The sequence below is a fragment of the Watersipora subatra genome, chromosome 3 (genome assembly GCF_963576615.1).
Source record: "Watersipora subatra chromosome 3, tzWatSuba1.1, whole genome shotgun sequence".
Taxonomy (NCBI): domain Eukaryota; kingdom Metazoa; phylum Bryozoa; class Gymnolaemata; order Cheilostomatida; family Watersiporidae; genus Watersipora; species Watersipora subatra.
Genome location: NC_088710.1, coordinates 53539998 through 53563001, shown reverse-complemented (window position 1 = coordinate 53563001; position 23004 = coordinate 53539998). Strand labels below are relative to the sequence as shown.

Here is a 23004-nt window from a genome sequence, read left to right as displayed (position 1 = left end):
GAACCTTTAGAGATTCTATTTCTTCCTGATTAGAGTCTGTAACTGGTTCACTAAGCCTGTCAGGTATCACGGAATGCTGGAGCTGCTCCCTGAGGGCTTCATTCTCTTGTCTCAGCTACAGCATATGATAGTCAAATGTATCTAATGGTATTACCCAATAATCGGTAGAAAGGTATTGAAGCCTTGTAGCCTAGGAACAGGAATGCCACGCAGAGTTGTCTTCCTGAACAAGTTAAAACAGATGCAGCAGACCATCGACCAAAGACTATCATGTTAGGACGTTTGGAGCTGTATATGAATGAAGTCTCTTAAGACCTATCTAAAAACAGATATTTAAAGCGGATAGATAGCAACATTATCAAACAACAAACCTGTTCATAGGAGATTTGCAGTTTGCCAGCATCAGACTCTCTCATTTGTTGTAAGAACACTTTCAGCTGTTCGTTCTCACTGGCCAGACTTTGGTACTTTCCAGAATCCTCTACCTGGTCCAGCATTACAGGATTTTCTCTTAGCAGACGTTCCTGTAAAGATTTGGCAACCGAACAAATAAACATGAATGAGTTTATTCTCGTGCAGACAGGAGAAAGGTGGGCCCATTTAAGAGAAACATGACAAGAGACCACAAACAATTAATAGCTGTACCTGATCAGTCCATTCAGTCGGAGAGGCTGCCCTATCCAAGTCCTCCAGCTCCCTCTGCACCTTCTCCAGTTGAGCCTGCACATGCTCCTTCTCTGTCCTCAGTTCCTCCATGGCCATCGTCTCCTCACTCAGCCTGGTGATGGCGTTCTGAGATTGACTGAGCTCCTTGTTGAGAGTTGCCAAGGCTTTCTCTTTTTCCTAGGCATACATTGCGAGGTCAGGGCCAAAAAAGATTAGAGAAAGATTTTATTGTAATACAGTGGTAAATTATTGGATGTGGATGATAAATATATTAAAAAATATTTTAAAAAAGAGGAAACAATTGAGGTCTTTGTAAAGGCTTCTTTGTAAAGGCTACAGTTCATGACATCATGCTCTCATACTCGGATGCTCTCAAAGCTGAATAGTCATATGAGAAAGGAATTGCATAGGTGAGATAATGTACAATGCCAATGCTAACAATATTTTACCTGTATCTGCTCATATAGAGCCTGCATTTGTTTAGCGGAGTCCTTGCTGAAAGCCTGCTGCCATTCCTGCACCTCCTTTTGCTGCTGTTTCGTTAGTTCATTGCGAGTCTCATTCATCTGCTTTATGAACCTGCAACAGGCCATAAAATGGCATCAATATTCGCACAAGGGGGGCAGGCTGACAGAACAAATGTTACAGTAGAAATACAAGTTTAGCCATTCTGAACGGCACGTCTTTTGTATGTCAATGTTTCATGACTATCAGAACAAAATATCTCATGTAGTTGGCACCAACTTTCCTTGGTGCCAAGTGGTCCTGAAAACCAAGAGAGGCCTTTTCCAAAAGCAGTTTGAAAATATGACATTTTACTGTTCCACAACCGAGTTTCCAAATTCACGGATGAATTTACACAGCCATGACCAAAACCAGGTCTACAATCTTTGATGCAAATAAAAAGCAAACTACTAATGCTGTTTGAGTTAGTCTTTCAACTATCATAATATTGAACCGTTTGAAATATTAAGGCAATAGGCGTGTAAAAAATATTATATGTAGTTCAAAACCGAAAGTTATTTGCTGTAATGATACTGATAGCTGCTCGAAATTAGCATGTGCATTTATGTGCAAATATCCTCATACTTTTTGTGCTAACCTTGGCTCAAAAACCAAAAAAAAAACTTTCCCGCTGTGTAAAAGCTTTCACGATTTGCTCAGCATATTAGTAGGACATACATAGGTGCTATAAGTTTATCTGTACCATAATTTCTAGAATTCTACAAAATGTGCGATCATTTAAACACAGCTTCACTAGCAAATAGTTTTACGCTCTTCAGAGTTACTAGCGATTACTGAAATTATTAACATGATTACTCAAATGTATTTTAGGACCAAAAACGAAGTTGTATATAAATAGACTTCACAGAAAACCATCCCGTGGACAACCACACATATACGAGGTCTGATCCAAAAGTTCCCAGAATGGAATTGTGTACTCGTGCATATTTGCACGATGGAAAAACCCATTGCAGAGTTGGGTGGAAAACACCTCTGGAGTAATGTCACAAAATTTCAGGTTGCTATGACAACGCGTTCTCATGTGAGCGGACGATATGTCAAGGTCTGTCCGGTGCTTCCGTCGTTTTTTTAACAAATTTATCGTCATGTCTAATCAATCGGAACAGCGTATTTGCATTAAGTTTTGTGCGAATTTAGGGAAACAAATACTCAGACAGTTGAAATGTTAACTATTGCTTTTGGAGATGCTGGTCTAAAGAAAACACAAATTTTTGAGTGGTACAAACGTTTTTTGTGAAGGTAGAGACATCACTGAAGATGACGCCAGGTCTGGCAGACCAGCGTCAGCAAGAACCTGTTCGTAAATTGACAGTGTGAGGTAACTAGTCATGGCAGATCGACTTCTAACCATTAGAGATATCTGGAGAGACTGGACTTGGTTTCGGAACTGTTCAAAAAGTTTTAACTGACAATTTAAACATTTTAAACGATTTTTTAACAATTTAAACGAGTCGCAGCAAAGTTCATGCCAAGCTTGCTCACTGATGACCAAAACGAGCTCAGGATGCACGCTTGCAAAGATTTTAAGGATGCTTTCAGGAATGATCAAAACTTTATTTTAAAGGTCGTATTATCCTTGTTTTCCCTAATTTCACACAAAATTTAATGCAAACGCGCTGTTCTGGTTTATTAGATATGACAATAAATTTTTTTTTTAAAGTCGACGGAAGCACCTGACAGACCTTGCCATATCGTCGGTTCACATGAGAACACGTTGTCATAGCAGCTTGAAATTTTTTGTGACAACACTCCAGAGGTGTTTCCCAGCCAACGCTGCAATGGGTTTTTCCATCGTGCAGATATGCACGAGTATACAACTCCATTCCGGGAACTTTTGGATCAGGCCTCGTATATCAAACGCACAGCAAGATACTGCCCGTTCATGTGAAACCATGTTAACTACATAGAGATTAATTTTCTTTAACAACCAACATAATTAGATTTCGGCTATAGGTTGTCAGCAGTTGTTTGTATATAACAGTTTCCAACTTCTTGCCTGATTGGAGAAAGTTTCAGTCCTGAAACATTTTTCTTAGCATGCGATCAGAAGTAAAAACTATCAGTACTTTTTTAGTTATAAAACACGAGGTGGGGTTATGACAGGGCCTATTTTATATGTTAATAATTTTAAATGCTTTGGCTAAGTTAAAACTTCGAAATATGAGTGAATAACCATAATATAATTGAACACGTAGAAGTATAGAGTAGAAGTAACCATTTTAGTCAAATATACCAAACACTAATAGCCAGACGATGCCCAGACTACAACTGCAGGAGATGGGTTACTAGTTCATAGAATCTATCTTGTCCATACATTCTCCGATATTTTACTTACTTCTGCTCAGACAGCATTTCAACTTGTTTGCGCTCAGATTCAAACTCTCTTTCTTTCTCCTTGACTGCATTTGTGACAGCGTGCTCACAGGCCACATCCAACTCGGCCTTTTGGTCACGCAGTGCCTGTTTGACAGCTATCTTTATCTGCAACAATTTGTAAATCAATAAATCATGTGCATAAGTCTATTGGCAAATATCAGACAATGCCAGTAAAAAAATTTATACAAACATTCTGAATCATCACTGATCTTGGTTAGATTTTATACATATTAAAGATAGTCATTGCCAGAATGAAAAGATACCAAAAAGGAACAGAAGTACAACCGCAATAATACTAATGGCCAACTTGCCTCATCTTGAACATCTTCATGCGCAACTCTCTGACTGTCTTCAAGTTTAGCTTCAAGATCTTTAATCCTAAAATTTAACAGCATCTTCTCCTCCTCATAGCTGTGCGTTAGATCATTGGCCTGAGACATTGAATTTAGCTGAGCCTTCTCAAGACGGTCCTCCAATGACTTCAATTCGAGTTGCTGCCGAGCTTGCTCGGCTTGACTAGATTCAACGAGTGAGTCCCTTTCCTGCTGCAGTGTGAACATTTTGGTTTGTAACTCACCAATTGCCGAGTTATGGGTTACTTGCAGTTCATTTAATGCTGTTTGGTTGGAATGTTTGAGGTTCTCTAAAGCATCAGACATCTCCGTCAGCCTACTATTAACATCATTTAAAGATTGCTGTTTGCTGTCCAATTCAGAGCGTAGTGATTGGTTGGAATGTTCCGATTGCTCTAATGCTAGTTTGGCATTACTGAGAGCATCTTCCATCTGCGCAGACTTAATAGAAACAATAGCCAGGTCATTAGAAACACCCTCTAGTTGTAACTTCATATCGTCATAATCGGAATGTGCTTTTTGAAATGTTTCGTACTCTTCGGAAACAACCTGAAGCTTGTCGGCAAGTTCATGTAGCTCAGTTTGATAACGTTCAGCCTCTACTTGAAGCTGGTTGTAATCGGTTAGCTGCTTTTTGTAAGACTGATTCTCAGAAGCTAGTATCTGCAGCTCCTCTTTAACAGCTTCACTGCCTGACATCTCTTGCAGATGTTTTAATTTGTCAGCATGCAGCTCCTCGTTCTCTCCAGTTACTCTTTCCAATTGATTCGTGAGATTGGTAACCTGTAGCTGAACATTCTCGAGTAAATCAGAACGTCTATTAGCATCTTCAAGTTTAACTTTAACATCTGCTAGTTCATTTAAAGCCTCATCCAAACATAGCTTTTCTTGTTGAGCCTGATCAACCTCGCAACTCAGCTTTCTTTCAAGATCCGATTTAAATTCAAGTAGCTGCAGCCTTTCTGATGAAAGTTGCTCTTTTTCATTTCTTGCTTCCTCCAAGTCCATTTGTAACTTATTGTTGCTAGCGACAATCAAATCAAGTTCCTCTTTAGCTTGAGTTTGTGTTTCTTTCAACTGTTCAAGTTCATGGGTAACAAGCTCTAAGCTTGCAGATAAACCATTTTTGTCTTTCATCAACGCCTGATTTTCATCTCGGGCATCATCAAGCTCTGTTTCAAACCGTTCTACTTGCTGGGTAAGACTAGCAACTTGTACCTCAACCTCTTCAAGCAGATCTGATTGCTTTGTGGTATTTAGCAATTGTGTTTTGGCATCGTCAAGCTCACTCAAGGCCTCTTTCAAATGCTCTCCATCTTGCCTAGCCATCTCAACCTGCCTATTGATTGTTTCCTCAAGCTCAGACTTCATTTCAAGCAACTGCTGCCTCTCTGTTAATAGATGTTCACTGGCAATTCTTATATCTTCAAGCTCAGCATTCAACTTACATTTATCTTCAATTGCAATCTCAAGCTTCTCTTCTACCTTAGACTGTGTTTCCTGCGACAGATGAAGCTCATTGGTAACACGCTCCAGGCTCGCGGACAATTCATCTTTGTTCTCTATCAGTTGCTGCTTCTCTTCTCTAACACAGTTGAGCTCTGTTTGAATCGTTTCAAGTTCCTGCTTTGCAGACTCGGCCCTCTCCTTGATACCATCCAACTCCTGTAATGACTCCTGAAGATGAGCATTGACAGCGTCAGCTCGCAACTTTTCTTCATGCAACTGCTGCTTTTCTAGAAAAACCTTCTCCAAGTTGGACTTGACTTTTTGCAACTCCATTTCTAAATTTTGTAATTTGCTCTTGGCATCCTCTCCCAAATCCAGTTGCTCATTCACTTCAGTCTTCATCTCCTCTAGTTGTTGAATCTGGCTGCGCAGTTCATCAACAGTTGCAGACAGTTTAGCTTTGTCCTCTAGCAAATTTTGCTGAGCCAGCGAAGAACTTTCCAAGTTTCCTTTAATTTCAGCCAGCTCCTGTGTCAGTGACTGGACTTTGTCCTTTTCTAGATTCCTTGCTTCAATCAATTCTCTGCAATCACTTTCCAGCTGTTCTTTTTCTGTCAATGCTTGCTTCAATCGATCGTTTTCAAAAGCGAGTGAGCTCAATTGTTGATTCATATTATCCTCGATCCCATATCGCTCTTTATCTGCACTCAAAACCTTTTCTCGCATAGTAACATTCTCAGACTTAACCATCTCCAATTCAGATTTCAAGTCTTCATTCACTTGTTGAGCAATAGCTAGGGCTTCAGATGAATTTTTTCCGTTGGAGAGATCTAATTTCAGGGTTTGAACTTCAGTTGTTAGCTCATCCAGCTTGGAAGTCAAATTGCTATTTTCAATCCGCAAGTTGCCAATTTCTATTTCCTGTGTGGATTCTGTATCTCGAGCAGCAGCAGCTTCCTGCAAATCCTTGTTAGTCATGTTCAGATGGGCGCAGGTCTCTCTCAAACTCTCCAACTCAGCTGCCATCTCGCCATTGCTTCCTTGGCTCTGGTCCAACTCGGCATTGAGTTGCGTCAGTTGAGTACGTAAATTATCTGCTTCTTTGCTCAAAGCCTGGCGTAATTCGGCCTCGGAGTTTAATTTCTTTTGAAACAACTCCTTCTCCCCATCTTCTGACTCAAGTTTCTTGGTGAGCTACAAAAAACATCCAGCAGATACGAGAATTACTATGAAATCAAGATACCTCATAGGTTTCACTGTAATATTAATACCAAAACAAAAATAATTTTCACCTGCAATAATTGGCTGTCCTTGGTCTCCATAGCAGAGACTAGACTGGCTAGCTGTTCTTGCGATGTACTATATAAGCACTTCAGTTCGCCCAACTGGGCATGACTAGAATCTATCTGGGCATTCAACTGAGTTATCTGCTCTTGAAGAGCTTGCAACTCTGACGAATCCTACAATGTTTTATGAGAAAAATATGGGTAAGCTGACTTGCGTAATTCTGACCTACTGCTTTGAACAAATATTTGAGGTGAGCGTGTGGCAATTAATAGGTTATATTTACACACTATGCTGCAGTAGGTCATCTTCACAATAAGTACTGAATTTAGGGAAAGCTCATAAAAGTAATGCAACAAAACTACATTTTGATCGATAAAAATGAGGGTTTGTTGCATGAATAAGGTATGATAATTCATGTTGTCTCGACTCTGTTATCAGTGTAATCATTTGAGTCGATATCAACTGATTTTTCTACGAATAAACTTGAAACATCCGACACTTTTCACAAGCGCACTATTGATCATAGAAATATCATCTAAGCCTACCATACTAGTAAATATAAAATACTGCAAATTTTTGTCACTCAGAAATATCTGAGAATGTAGATAGTACATTCAGTGAACAGACATCTTATCTTAATTTAGTCAGGATGAAAATAATGTAACACGCAACGAAGAAATTTATTACAACCAGTCAGAAGCTATGAATGCAGTAATACTTTTATTTACTAACACCACAACATGAAAGTAATCCTTTGAAAATAAAAAAATATATGTCTATGGAACATTTCCAACTCACAGACTGTGTGGGGGAAATGTCAGACTGAGCAACCCGCTGCTCTAGCTGCCTTATCTGCTCTTTCAGAATGTTAGCCTCCTCTTCCGCAGTGTCTACTAGCACTCTTGTTTCCTCCTCATGCTGGGCACGGAGCCGCGCAAGCGCTTCTTCATTTGATGACTAAAATGGAAAAGCTTTTTGTAGACAGCTAAATGAAAGCAGCTTGTAGAGAGCCTAGGAGTGATGAGACGAATCCGGATGAACAGCATGGCAAGACTAAAAATCGGAGACGGACATCAAGTGGGTGATAATAAATAGATTTGTAAGGAATGCAGTAGATATTCAACATACTGTATTAGAGCGAGGACTACCGGCAGTGAGAGGCGCTTCCTGTACTTTGGCAAGTTCGGCTTCATGTTTCTCTGTAAGCTGATGGTGAAGAGCGGTAAGACGCTGCTCCAGTTCACGTTGGAACTGCCCTGTCACACTCTGGCCCCAAGCTGTCAGCTCAGCTACCTGAGAGTCAAGGGCAAATCATCATTGCATTGCCAAAATACATCATACAACCCATCGTAACATGTCTAACTACGACTGTACGACATAACATTATTGATATCATAGGTATAAGCTGCAAGTTTTCTTACCAATAATAGGGCAGACAACTGCCAGTAACTAGATATTGTGTGCAAAACGTTACCTTCCGCTGTTCCTCTTCTAACTTTTGCTTCAGAGAATTCTGTGTTTCCTCATACTGCGTACTCATGCTCTCCTTCATCATCATCATATTCTGTCCAAATTGTTCATCAAGAGTGTTTCTCAGCTCTTGCTCACGTTCCTCAAGGTCTTCCTCTGAATAGCCACCCGATGCTACAAGATTATGAGAAGATATAATAGCAAACTTATGTAACTCCCCTTCAGTTAACTACATCCTAGCATTAAAAAGTAGGTTTAAATGCTTTACACACCGATTCAGATAGGCCTGGGAGACAGGGCAATGTGCACCATAGAAATATCGTGCCTCCATAAAGATTAAAATCTCAGTGCACTACATTAGCCACCTTACCTATGCTGTCCGTATCACCCCCACTCGCTGATCCATTTGCCTTTTCCTGAGCTTTTAGTTCATTGATTATCTGAATATTTTCATTATCTTTTGCCTTGAAGAGATCAAGTTCTTCAGAGAGTTCACTGAGAGCCTCCGACTTCTTTGAGATTTTCATTCCCAGAGATTGAATTGATAAGTCCTTTTCAGCATTTTCTGACTGCAAACCAAAGCGAAAAATTGCATAATATACTTATCTAAATCTATAGATCTTCAACGTGCTGGCGTTCCCATGATATACATTTATTAATGCAACAAAAGCAATTATTGATCGTTGTCACATGAGTATGCGTGTAAACCATACTGACTACTGTTATATACATGTATGTAAATGTGATGGCAAAATTATAACAAATCGTCAAAAAAATATCCAAACTTTGCTTTACCTACTAACAAATCAAAACTTTAGATATTTAAAGGTGTTTAGAACTCCTGTTCTGTTAGAGTGCAGTTAAAACTACCATTCCTCAAAGTAAAAGTGGATGTATGTGTTATTTTGAGTATAGGAGTTATGGTTACTTTTAACTAAGACAGATTAAGACAAACACAATTTAATTCAAAATCTCAGTATCAGATGCTGCAGATCTCACACCAATACCAACTACTCCTAGAAACAGTTCATTAACAACTGCAACTCTTTAAAAAGGCAAATAATAAACACTGCAACAATTTTGAGTCCACACTAATCAGAATATGCATACAGGTCGAGTACATCAATTGTATTAGTAGGATAAAAAATTGTGCCATCATAGTAAAGAAAACTTCATCACACTAATAGAACTTAAGAGGGAATTGATGTAATGTAAGGCATACATTTACAATAAATCTACATACTATCTATTCTGAAGAAGATACATCTACCTACTACTGATTAAAAACAGTTACACCTACTACTGATAATAAACAGTTACATCTACTACCGATTATAAACAGTTACATCTACTACTGATTATAAACAGTTACACCTACTACCGATTATAAACAGTTACACCTACTACCGATTATAAACAGTTACATCTACTACTGATTATAAACAGTTACATCTAGTACTGGTTATAAAGTTACATCTACTACTGAGTATAAACAGTTACATCTACTACTGATTATAAACAGTTACAGTGGACGCTACTATAACACATACAGTGCACCCTCGAGATACGATTACCCTGATATACGATTTTTTCACCTTACGAAGTTGAACAATGTGATATCACCATACGAATTTTATTTCACCATACGAATTCGAGGAGTTTCGCCCGAGTGAAAATTTGGCGGTCGGTGTGCTCATAAACGCACGGCGAAATAACAAAGACACCGAAATACAGTTCGTAAAAAACATTTTTAGAACGTTTATAAGTGACACGATGACCGACTTCTCTCAGGTCAGCATTCCGCGTGGGAAAATTTGTGTAAAATACACAAGCGAGAGCAAATATTCATTTGTAGCATTATACTATCTTTTACTATAAACTTAGCCAGCACACGTATATAACAACAAGAACAGTCAAACATGGATAACTCGCCCACGGATAGCTCGAACACATGGTTAATTCGAACGGTTTCTTTGGTCTGTTCCCACGTAATGATAAATTGCTATAGATACTCGAACTCAACACTGTTAACCCGAACTGTTTTTTGCCCAATGGCTACCGAAACGGTCGTTATCGCTTTAGAAAATCACTTTATTCCAAGCCATAGAGGTAAACCTTAACTTTTCGTAATTCATAAGCGTCATTATTACCACCATCGGCAAAATATTTTTGTCAACAACCTTTCTAAAGGTTTGGTGAAATTCGATTTATACCAAACATCCGCTTAGCGATCGCCCTTCGGAAGCAAGGTAAAGTGAGGTAATCTTTGCATAAACTTCTAGAAAAATCGGCAAAATTGATCGTGGGTAAAACGCTCAAAAGAAAATGATGTCTTTTCTTTTGAGCATTTCAACAACGATCAAGTTTTGCCAATGTCAATCTAAAAAACGTCCTGGCAATAACATCACCTCAAACAACAAACCAATCTCAAGTGATAGAAAAATCTCTATACTTTTTGATAAAAACGTTTTAAACTTTACATTAGAAGCGTTTAATTTGAAACAAGCCATACACAGCCAACACAGTACATATACATAGTTTGTATATGTACATGTATCTACTAATAAATAAGTAAATACATGGACTTGTGATAGCGCTCTGATAACTTGAACGCTCTGATAATTCGAACACTTTCGCTCGGTCCCGTGAAGTTCGAGTTATCCATGTTTGACTGTATCTATATTTAATTCGTTAACTATGGAATCTGAGACCAATACTAACGTTACAAAACGAAGGAAAATGATTTCCATGTCAACAAAGTTGGAGGTCATAAATAAATAAGAAAGCGCCCGTATTGTTAATATTGTCAATAAATATAGTCGCAACCAATCAACATTTACAATTATTATTAAAACAAGAACTCCATTATAGCAAGCACAAGGAGGAGCTTACGACTGACGATTTGAAGGAGTTGGAAGGCCATGCGCGCGATCAGCATTCAAGAGGAGCAACCATTTAGTGGGTGCGAGGAAGTAGAAGATACAGAAAAACCTACATCGGCAGAAATATTTCAAGTGTTTAATTCACTCATGTAGACTGGTACATAAAAACAATGCATGTATAATGTATATAATTATTTACCTCCTTTGTGTGGCAGGTTTTCCATGTTTTATTCATTTCATTTTATGTTTTATTCATTTCATTTTGATTTTATGTTCTATTTTCTTGTTTAACCATGTCTTTGCAGGCGGGCCTGTTCTCTACTACGTAAATACACTTTATCGTATGTATGTAACTCATATATAACTAGCTACTCAAGATAGTTGACGCATCCACATTACTTTCTAGAAGCCCTGTCCTCTAGGGTATAAATACGTACAAACTTTGTATGTATGGTTACATTGACTCTTGTGCACATTTCATACAAGACAAACTACTGTACCACCTTCTCTGGATCCTTACAAGCGGTAGCTAGCTAGCAGTTTTCTGCATTGCACCAGCATTTTGTTCTTTTAAACCAAAAGAAAAATTGGACAGGATTAGACAACTATTACCCTGCTAAAAAAATTCCATTTCATTATTTATTAAATATATTTTCAAGTGTGCAGCAGCATAATTAGCATTGATACATGTTTGTCTCCTCTCTGCCTTACTCACTACATGTACCAGCTAAAGTCACATTACTCCAAAGGTATGTACGTCCTGTATAGTAAATAAAATTTCATTTTTCTTTTCAGCAGCCATTAAATGGTCAAGTGTGCGCCAAGTGGTCAAGGTAGTTTTCGATAACTGCACCGCTCGGCCTTTCTTATTGAATTAGATTGAAAAATGTTTCAACCAGACATCAAATTTTATAATGAAAGTGAAGACAGAAACTGATAAGCGATAAAATTTTGTGATGAAAAGTTGAAATTCAGTAAAATAGTTCAAAATACATACTAAAACTTAGTTTTAGGTGCGAGTTTAGCAAGCTAAACTTAATTGAAGTCAATTCAAAGTGTATGTTATGCGTACCTTTTGAAAGTAAGAACCCCTTACCGTACATACTGCATTTGGTACACACATTATAATTTTGCCTTTTATTGCAGATCATAACCATTAAAATACACTAAATACAATACAGTTACTGCAGGTAACTATAATTACTAAAGTTAACATACTATTTTGTTGCTAATTTTCAATATGTACACATTTTTATAAATATTTTGACGACTTTCACCAAGGGATGTTTGCATTGTCTAATTATACAATGGTCTCTATACCCCTACATACGAATTTTTCACCATACGATGCCAACCCTGGAACAGATCAACATCGTATCTCGAGGGTGCACTGTACCTCCTAAAACGTAAATTTCAGATAACGTAAAAAATCTATATAATTTTTTCACTTTGTACTACATAAAAAATTCCATATAACGTAAAGTTCTCAAACTCAATTTGAATGGTGATCTATTTCGCCGCACTTGCAAGAGAAAAGACGTGCGTATGGTGTTATATCTTTTATATATACAGCTTCCTAACATTCTAGCTCGTTGACCGTGATAGATCGTCATATGTGTTGACAAAACAGAGGATAGGGGAGATGGGCAATTGTTCATAAATACTTAAAAGGCTATTGATTGGTGCAGGTGTTAGAGCACTGGCCTACCAATCTGAATTTCACGAATGTCATCAAATATATATCTTTAATTCTAACCTTGACCCCTGGGTACAAAAAGACGACGAATAGGTAGTATCGCTCTTTTTATAGTAAAAATAATTTATTTTTGCTTTATTGTAGACGTATAAAATATTTATTATTAGTTTTACTTTGCAGAATAGACTTCGCTGTTTAGAAAAATTAGCAAATCAATGTAAATGAATGTCGGAGATGTTCATTCCCCATCAACCTATTGTAAAATTACCGCAATCATCGTCTATAAAACCAGTGAAGTTGATCAGAAAAAGGAGAAAAGTTGTTGATGCAAACTAATAATACTGCAGTTATGGTACAGCCCACAAATAAAAAGCCAACAAATTAAAAAGTTAAGTCAAGTTTTTCCTTTTTGCATGGCCAACAGGGTGAATTTGGAAAGATCTTGAAATGGATTAGGCAACTTACATGTATTTCACTGTTCGTATAACATACAATCCTGACAACGTAAACATTCCTGGAACGGAATCTTTACATAGTAAGAGTGCCTACTGTACTGATTATAACGCTTGTAAACTGGACTTGAATATTAGCAATTTCCACAAATGTTGAACAGCTAAGTGTTGAAATTCACTTTCGACTACAGACTAGCTGATATTCTACTTATAAACATGAGATAAAACTCGTATACAAACATACTACACTATTTACACTGATAAGGCAATAAAAGAGACAGGTTTGATAAGACAGAAAGTTAATAAACTTTCGAGCAGCAGTTAGACAACTACCTTGAGCTGACTGATCTCAGAGTCCCTCTCAATGAGATCGGCTTTCATCAGTTGCAGCAACTGCTGCTGAGCAGCGAGGTTCTGTTGTAGAGCAATGATCTCATTCTTTGCATCAACTATGGGCTGTGGAGAGGGAGCGGACTGCCGGGATAGAGAAGCGTTAGCCTGCCAAAATAATTTGGGTAAAACCTCTATTTAAATGCCATGGTGCTCTATGTTTCAACCCTTCCCGTATAATAGTGGCGGTCAAATAAAGGTGGCATTCAAATAGAGGTTGGTGTTGGTATTTTCCAAATAGCTTGTCAGAATTTTGGGAAAATAAATTTAACCCTTTTATGGGCGTCGCTTATGATTTTGCACTCTCCTTCAGGCGTAGCGACATTAACCCTTTTAAACACAGGAAATCTACTAAATCGCCTCCCAACTTCCCATAAATCTCCAAATAAATATGCATTTGGAAGCCGAGAGATATCTACCAGTTGATATCTATTGCTTGCAATTAATTAGCGATTATATTATAACCTGTGCCTTGCTTTGCAATTTGTTGGTGCTTTCAATCTTGTATTTCATTCTAAATGTGGAGAGTAATGAGTGTCAATCTATTTTAAGCCGAGTTAATATAACTGCCAGGATGCTATCAAATAATATGCTATAAATCTGCAAATTTCTAAATTATGTAAGAATCTATCAAGTGCCACAAATATATATTCAAGAACAAGCGACATAAACAAACCATAGGCCTACTTATAATACATGTAGAAACAAAAATATTTGCCTCATTTGCTCGTATAGCTGCATTCTGATTGTTGCCTTAGTTTGGAACGATTTTATCTTCTGGCTGTTTAATACCTATCACCATGTTTTCTGACCTTAACTCTTCTTCTGCACAGCTGAACTAGTCGATATTTGTAGCAGAACAAAAAATATCCAAACAATTTTTTAGCAGAGCAAAACCTTCATGCATAGCATTTCGCACAAATGACAAAAATTTTAGCCGCGTAGGTGCTAAGCACAACTTTTAGCCTAAAACTGTCATTCATATACCATCGTAAATGTAAACTGTTTTTCACATACGTTGAAGTATCAAGACTGCATTAAACAGGGAATTACTACTAGCCTGATACAATTACTACTTATTTCTATGGTGTTGCTTTCAGAATTTTGATGAAAAAACCGAAGATCTTTGGAGTTGGAAAATGGACTTCGATACGAACAGAAACAACGAAATAATTAATTGTTATTGATGCGACCAAGGCATTATTAGTAGGATTTTGTGGACACTTTTCTATTGATAACTTGCTATTATGGGTCCGTAAAAATCAAAGAATGCCAAAGTGGTGTCAAACAAAGGTGGTGTTCAAATAAAGGTGGCGTTCAAATAAAGGTGGCGTTCAAATAAAGGTGGCGCACAAATAAAGGTGGCGTTCAAATAAAGGTGGCGTCCAATTAGAGGTTTTACGGTAGCCGAAAATTAACCAGTTCTCATTTCAAAACTTGACTGTAAATAAATGTTTCCTAATAAATATAACCAAAGGTATTTTTGTAAATGAGTGATAGATGCACCATATTTACCGACAGCAGCCAAAACTGCGATGGAAAAATTATATTTATTCTTGTGAATAAAAAATACAGAATATATATTCTGTGAATTATTTTACACAAACCAACCCATTTATTTACACTGCAACAGCAACCACCATCTCTTGGGACCAGTAAAAAGTAGGACCTACTAGATGCACAACCAACCTGCTCCAGCTGGTCCTTGAGCAATGCCACCTGCTGCTTAAGAGATTCTGTCTCAACAGCATAGTCCAGTCCATCCTCACTCGCTGACCTACTCGGTGTCTGCAGTTGACGGTTCTGCTCCTGCAGCTGCCTGTTCTGTTCTTGCTGGAGTCGCGCTTGCTCAGAGAGCTGCTGGATAGCCTCGTCTCTCTGTAGTACTGCAGCCTGGTATGTTTGTAGCTATAACAATCCACATATGATATCAAGTGAGAGACTGAAAAATCTTAGCGATGTCAATGGGATACAACACCCAACAAAATACTGGCCTCTCACACATAGCGGTAAGCCCTTTTTAAAACATGTAGTTTGCAGACTTAAACAAGAGACAGTCATCTGTAACATGCATATAGGAGCACAGATCTACTATAGAGGACAGCAGGAGTGACCTTACATGCGCGGATAGTTCTCTGATGGTGTTCTCCAGTTGATGTGAATCCTTACTATCCCCATTGCTCACTCCATTACTCAGACCTACATCCTGTTTCAAGGAGTCCAGTTCTGCCGTGAGACGCGCATTCTCTTCACTAAGACTCATGATGGCTCCATCCTTGCCTGCAATAGTAGAAGTTTTCACTTCAAGCTCAACGGTAAAAATAACGTGACACAACGTAATATAAAGCCTCAGCCAATTAAGGACAGCTACATTGCACAGCTTCGACAGCTTTATGAATTTAATCCCTTCTACACTGGCTAAAGCTTCCACGTATGACACAGTGCTGACATTCTGATCAGATCACGCTAGAGACCCAGCACACCCTAATGTTAACATGGTGTGGTAAAAAATGGCCACTGTCTGAATTATTGACAGCTTTTAGGGTAGGACTAGTTCAGGTTATGCTTCAGTTTCCATTGGTACCATGAGAAGATTATAAAACCTTCTGTGACAGCCTGCTATATCCATAGAGTTATCTGCCCACAGTAAAACTAATGATGAACTAGAAATATATTCATTGTGCGTACAAACTAAAAGTACTTGAAATACAGGCATACAGAGATAGGATATAGCAAGAAGATACTCAAAGCTAGCTGTTATGCAATCTGGCGGAGTCGAGTTCAAAGTGGTATATAGCGATCTCAAAATTATTGTGATAAATTGGGACCACTACTGACAGCGAAAAATGAAAAATCGTGAAGTATCAGCAACATGCCTACTTTTTACATACATCAGATCAGCAGAGTAGTTCATAAGTTGAGCGAACTGTGCTAAAAAAGTCTATGATTAAAATAATTTGTCTATCATGTGTTTTTTACTTAAAAGACCAACTGACTGGTTCATCTTTTTAGCGAGAAACAAAATGCTCAACAAGACCATGCAGCTGAAGCAATTGTTGTGAACAGCCTTCAACCATGTCACCATTGAAAAAGAATGAGCTAGTTCAGCAACTTTTCTCCCCATATCTTGTTTTTAATCTAAAAAGCTAAGAAGTTAGTTAGTAGCTTGTTTCTTTATTGGCTTGGACTGTTCTCGAATTTACGTTGAGCCCAGATCCAACCTAACAAGCTGAATACAATAGAGAATCAGCTATTGAAAATCAGTGATGCACTGAGGGAGAAAAAGATAAAGGGGTTACTGTAGCAGTGAGAGTGGCATAGCACTGAGGGCCGAGTAAACGAGCATGGAGTAAAATATCTATACGAAGTGAACTTACAGTTAAATCATAATCAGAAGACTGACGAGCGATTTCCAAGTTTATTTTATTAAGTTTTTTATTAGTTTAATCCAACGCTTTTAGAAATTAGATGACTATGATAAGAATATCAAATATTAACTGTATATCCTCGCATGTAAGCAAAGTTTAAACTAAAAAAGTTACCAAACTAAGGGGTCAGTTTATACATGCATAGCTCTGACGCACGCACTCAAACAAAATAACATTATGCTGACTCAATTTCAATGATGACTTGAGCCACGCTAAGCATGCGGCCGGTAGCCTGTTACAGGTTGTTTTATACCGTAGCGAGTGCTTGCCCTTGAAAAAATGCGACGAAACTGACACGTTTCGCCTTTTTCCTGTCCAGCTTTTGTTCTCATAACAATGTGTGCGCACACACGTGAAGCATCATTTGGTTGATAATAGTTCACTATGACAGCAATAACAGTGTGTGATTGGTTGGTCACGCGCACGATCGCTTGCGTGTTTACGCTCATCGCACAACTTGGCACGCAGTTTATTTGAATGGTACCCCTAGCACAATTAAAAACATTTTACCATTATTAATAAAAGTAAAACAACAATAATGATTATCATTTTCAATAATTCTCTTCTGCAACATTTTGTTGCGCTAGGTGTGCATGGTGCATTACGATTTGTAGGGTCGGCTTATGTGCGAATGTTTAGAAATTCGCCTTTTTAAGGCTGTTTTTCCAGGGTCAGCTTTATATGTGAGATCGGCTTATATCCTCAGGATATATGGTATTATATTAGCTAATCAAGTAAATATATTCTATGACACACTAAACTAAAAAAACATTGTCTAAGAGCTGTGATGACAAAAGCGAGCAGTTCATGAGTGAATAAAAACAGATCACTCATCACATCTTCTAAACTGACCAATTCAGCCCACCTTGCTATAAAATTATACTAGCAAGGACACCGCCATCTTTTACTCAACTTTATAACTCCCATAGCTGCTACACAACGAGCTAATGCTTTTCTACTTGGACAAACTATACCCTCTAAACTTCACTAGAAATTTCAATATGTTTGTTTGTTATTTTCATCTAATATAACTACAAAAAATAATATGAAGAGTGTTTCTTACAGTATACAAGAACAAGAAAATAGAAAAAAAATGTCACTCCAGAGAAGGTGATGATGAAGTCCCTGTGCGCAATAGCAAGGCTAATCAAGGCGCGGAACCTGAAAGCAGAGTCAGCAGAAGTGTGTCTAGTTAGTTTATTCTAGTCTGGTTGTCTGAGGTAGCGCTTCAGTTCATTTTTGAAAGAATTAGCATTTACAATTTTACGCAGTGTAACCGGTAGTAGATTCCATAGCAATGACTCCTGATAATCCAAACAACATTGACCGGCTTTTGATTTAAACAATGGTATTTTTAGGTTTATGTGTGTTTGACGAGTAGTTAAATGTGTTATTGCCCTGTTTTGGTTTGTTTCATAAAATGTGTTGTGTGCTTTTATCACTATTTTGTACTTGTATAACTTTTTAATAGTTAAAATTCTATTTAGGTTGAATAGCGGATTAGCAGAAAAATCATAAGCTTTCTTGTTAATTATTCGGTGCCTGGTAAACAATGATAGCGACGCCAAAACAATGAATACAATACGCATGCAATTCTGTTTTTCAGTGTCATACAAGTAGTAGTGAGATCTGGAGTCGCACAATAGCGTGAATCGCGTAGTAGTGAGACCTGACTGTATTCAGCTAAAATCTTGTTAGTTTTGCTATCATTGGCCAGTGTGAAATTAGCGGTAGAAAAGTTAATTACAGTAAGAAATAGCATGACATGGCAGGTAAAGGCTGCTAGTTAACTACAAAATGAATATAGGTGCCAAAGGTCGAATAACCATTTCTTAATATCGTAATATAAAAATACAGGTACAATGGACCATACAATTTTAAATCGTTTCGATGTTGGCATCATTGGGCGAATATTTTGTAGAGAGGGGTATAAAAACCCATGGTAAATAGCTTATGCTAAAACCCATGGTAAAAATCATCAAAATTATATATATGTACTGTACATATTAAACATTAGTACCAAAATGATATGTTAACCTTAGTAACTATAGCTACCTACAGTAACTTTAGTGTATTTAGTGGTTATGATCTGCGATAAAATGTAACGTTACAATGCAACATGTGCAGTACGTACCGTAGGGAGTTCTTACCTTTAAGACAGACGTACACTGTATAACATAAACGCTGAATTTAGTTGAATTTGGTTGAATTAGTTCAACTTAATTGAATTTAGCTTACTAAACACATACACAAAGCATAGTTTTGATATGTATTTTTAACTATTTTACTGAACTTCAACTTTTTCATCGCTAAAATTTTATTACCTATCTGTTTCCGGTAGCTTTTACATAATAACTAATAGTGTCAAACTGAGCGAGATCGAGCATCTTATCTCTTTCATTCGTCGATAGAGAAATTTCAGTGAATAGCATATCGGCATATTTTTTATTAAGACGTAATCAGCACACCGACTGCCAAATTTGAATTTTGGGAGAAATTTTTTGTTAATTTCGTATGGCGAAAAATGTTTTGTACGGAGGGCAAAAGATCAGCGTGTTCTACATCACAGGGCAAAAAAATCGTATAACAGAGTAATCATAACCCGAGGACACACTGTATGCTAACAACGAAACGGGTGTCAACAAGCTAAGATGTTACAACACTGCTCTAAAATAGATAATACCTAATAACTTATGTTTTCATAAGTAGGTACATGTACATGTATGTGTTTGCTGTATCATATCAACAACCATATCTTTGCTGACCAAGATATTACAGTACCAATATAAACTGCAACAACCATATCTTTGATGACCAAGATATTACAGCACCAATATCCATGTTATACGCATATTGCTCTATAGCAATAAAGGATAACAACTGATGATGAAATGCCAGACCACCCAGTTGACATACCTGTAATTGTCTCTTCTAAAGCAGATAGTTTATTGGAATAAATGGACAATTCTTTTTCTAAAGACATCATATTCGCTGACTGTCTCGTAGTGTCCGCTACTGCTTCGCTATCCTGTTGAGTATAACTGAAGTTGAAACAGGAAAATTGAAAAATTCAAGGCACGGGCTAGTTGTTCTTATTTTGAGTAAGTTGGGTATCCAGGTAATTACCTTATAGGTTCGGCAAAGGGTGAGTCATGGACATTAATAAACAGTGTTAGTCACAATTAACTGAACAGAGGTCAGCGAGAGCTCACTGGCAGCAAAGAGGTGACACCATCATAACATTACACACACTTATCCAAGAGAAGCATTCTTCATTTATTGAGCACTTTGCTGCCGCGACGCTTTCAAAACTTTACACAATGCAGGAGGCATAGCTCCAATCAATGGGCATTAGCTAAATTAGTAGAAGATATAATAACCAATTACAATTGCTATTGAAATATTTTTTTAAGAACAAAACCCTGACAATGATAATTGTCAAGGGCACAAAAGACCGCATAAAGGCAGTATAGTAGTTAACAAATGACAAGCACTTGCAGTGATTTATTATCTGGCAATGAAAACACTATAAAGCAAAATTATGGGAAGCTTGACCAAACAATCTATCACGCAACTAAACCACAAGCGTTTAGCCTAGTAACCTTTCATTAGCAGTCGTGATAAAACTGGGGGCGCTGATTAGCCTTAATCCTGGTTCCCAGATCAGCTGAGAGAACCCGGCAGTAATCTTGCATAGCAAAACACTTGCGACGCTAGGCTCGACGGTTTCTGTTCACATAAAGCTGCATTGCTAATGATCGCATAAAAAATGTTCGCTCGCCATTCTGTTTCAAAAATGCCGACCTTCACCTATACAGTGTATTTCGGGAAGGTTCTGCCTGTGGCTTTTTGCGAAAGTTGAACAGTACTGAACTCTTGCGTTGACCGCTAGCAACTATCGGCAGTACTCGGTGCGTAAGTTCACATTTCACCGCTGATAGCCCTGCGGTGCTGTCGCCGGTGCTTGCGGCGTATAGGGAACCAGGCTTTAGCAATTATACACATGCATCCTATTCAAGCATTCAAATATGTATCTAGAAATTATAGCTGGCTGCCTGTGTGGGTAAAAACTGAGTGCAAACAAGCTACATGCGCTAAGCCGTTAGATATACATCTGTGGACTCTTCAATGATAGCGTAAGATATAGACGGACTTGACTATATATCAATGTGATTCTACGTATCTCACACACAATGTATTAACATTTTGTTATAGCCATTCACATACTGCTATACCATACTCACTGGAGTTGAGCTATCATCTACACTGGCAAGAGAAGCAACATCGCTTGACTAAAACAAAGTTGATTAAAATATTTTAATAATAAAGAATACCTGTAGTTAAAACTCTTTTATAACAAATATATATATTCAGCATTATACATGAGCAAATCATTGAGTAGTGCCAGTTTAGGATATTAGCATATTCTTGTTTTTGCTTATCGCAAAGGTAAAAATATACTCTATGCGCAGTTTTGATGCACTGAAACGGGTTGCAAAAAAGGAATGAAACATGATTCACGGGCATTAAAATATAGATTGTGGCGTTAAATTCACTTTTTAACTCTTTCACTACGGAATTTTTCTCTCGTTCTAAGGGAATTAATTTGTGCCGAAAAACTCTTGCTGACTCAGCATTTTTGCTGTATAAGTTAGAGTTTATATCAGACAGCTTTAATCTAAAGTTTTTAAGAATCGACAAAAAATTCTACACAGGAACTAATGCATTTGACAAACAAAAGTCATGTTTAATATCTTTTTTGGTTTAGTGAAACCGACTGCAAAAGAAAAAACGCTATAGTTTTTGCAGCTTAATCAAACCACAAATCCCATTCTCTATGGTAATAAAAATGTAGTTACCAGAAATATCTGAGACCCAACGTTGAAGAATTTCGAAGCAGAAATATGCTTAGGTGGTTCTTTAAAATTTTTCTCTTTATCCATCCTAAATGGACAAATTTGAAAACCGCGATATTATGCTGTTTTCTGAGTAAAAAAAAAACCAACTTGTCTAATGTTCATTCCAATGTCTTAGCATTTTAGTTGCCATCAATTGTAAATTTTGTTAATACAGTGAAACTCGGATAAATCGCCCTCGGATATATCGAACACATGGTTAACTCGAATGGATTTGCTTGGTCCGTTCCCACGCAATGATAAATGGCTTTAGATAACTCGACCGAAACTCTGTTAACTCGAACAGTTTTTTTCCAAACGGCTACCGAGACGGTTGTTACCATCGCTTTAGAATATCACTTTATTCCAAGCCATAGAGATAAACATCGACTTTTAGTAGTTCTTAGGCCTCGTTATTACCAACATCGGCAAATATTTTCATTAACGACTTTTCTAAAGATTTGCAAAAATCAAATTTTACCAAACATCCGCTTAGCGATAAGCCCTCCGAAAGCAAGAAAAGCAAGGTAAAATTAGGATAACTTTAAAGTAATATCGGCAAAATTGATAATGGGTTTTTAATAGTAAAGCAGTTTTGTAATAACTGACTTACTGCAAAATTGATCTTGATTAAAATGCTCGGTAGAAAAATACGTATGTATTTTTTCTGAGCGTTTTAACCGCGATCAAGTTTTGCCAATTTTAATCCGAGAACGTCCTGGCAGTCACATCACCTAAAGCAACAAACAAATCTCAAGTGATAGAAAAATATCTATACTTAGTGATTAAAAATATTTAAAACTTCACACGAGAGACCCTTTAACTTGCAACAAGCAATCTATGCTTTTGATTGATATATAGTTTGTATATGTACATGTATCTACTGATAAATACGTGCACTTATGACTGTCCTGATAACTTGAACGCTCTAATAACTCGAACACTTTTGCTCGGTCCCTTGAAGTTAGAGTTATCCGTGTTTCACTGTATATGAGCACACTATATTATACTCATCAGGGACTATAGCTTTATTTTTTGGAAATTAATATGCTTAACTCTTTTGCTCAGGAAAAGCTGTTGTAACGGCTCGCCTCAGTCTCCAATTGGACTGGACATGGGAGAAATGCTGAGATTC

At 37.5% G+C, this 23004-nt stretch overlaps 1 protein-coding gene across 1 annotated transcript in view; it reads right to left on the bottom strand.

The window, feature by feature from the left end:
- The window catches only part of LOC137390731 (uncharacterized), a 68088-nt gene that overhangs the window by 43762 nt on the left and 1322 nt on the right, over positions 1 to 23004 (bottom strand). Inside the window, exons 3-18 of the mRNA XM_068077054.1 lie at positions 21219 to 21266; positions 19891 to 20002; positions 15666 to 15826; positions 15236 to 15454; positions 13490 to 13654; positions 8497 to 8695; positions 8131 to 8300; positions 7785 to 7949; positions 7455 to 7613; positions 6662 to 6829; positions 3879 to 6563; positions 3527 to 3672; positions 1116 to 1245; positions 646 to 843; positions 372 to 524; positions 5 to 115 (exon numbers count right to left, since the gene is read on the bottom strand). Coding sequence (XP_067933155.1) covers positions 5 to 115; positions 372 to 524; positions 646 to 843; positions 1116 to 1245; positions 3527 to 3672; positions 3879 to 6563; positions 6662 to 6829; positions 7455 to 7613; positions 7785 to 7949; positions 8131 to 8300; positions 8497 to 8695; positions 13490 to 13654; positions 15236 to 15454; positions 15666 to 15826; positions 19891 to 20002; positions 21219 to 21266 — 4989 coding nt within the window. The remainder of the gene's footprint in view (positions 1 to 4; positions 116 to 371; positions 525 to 645; positions 844 to 1115; positions 1246 to 3526; positions 3673 to 3878; positions 6564 to 6661; positions 6830 to 7454; positions 7614 to 7784; positions 7950 to 8130; positions 8301 to 8496; positions 8696 to 13489; positions 13655 to 15235; positions 15455 to 15665; positions 15827 to 19890; positions 20003 to 21218; positions 21267 to 23004) is intronic.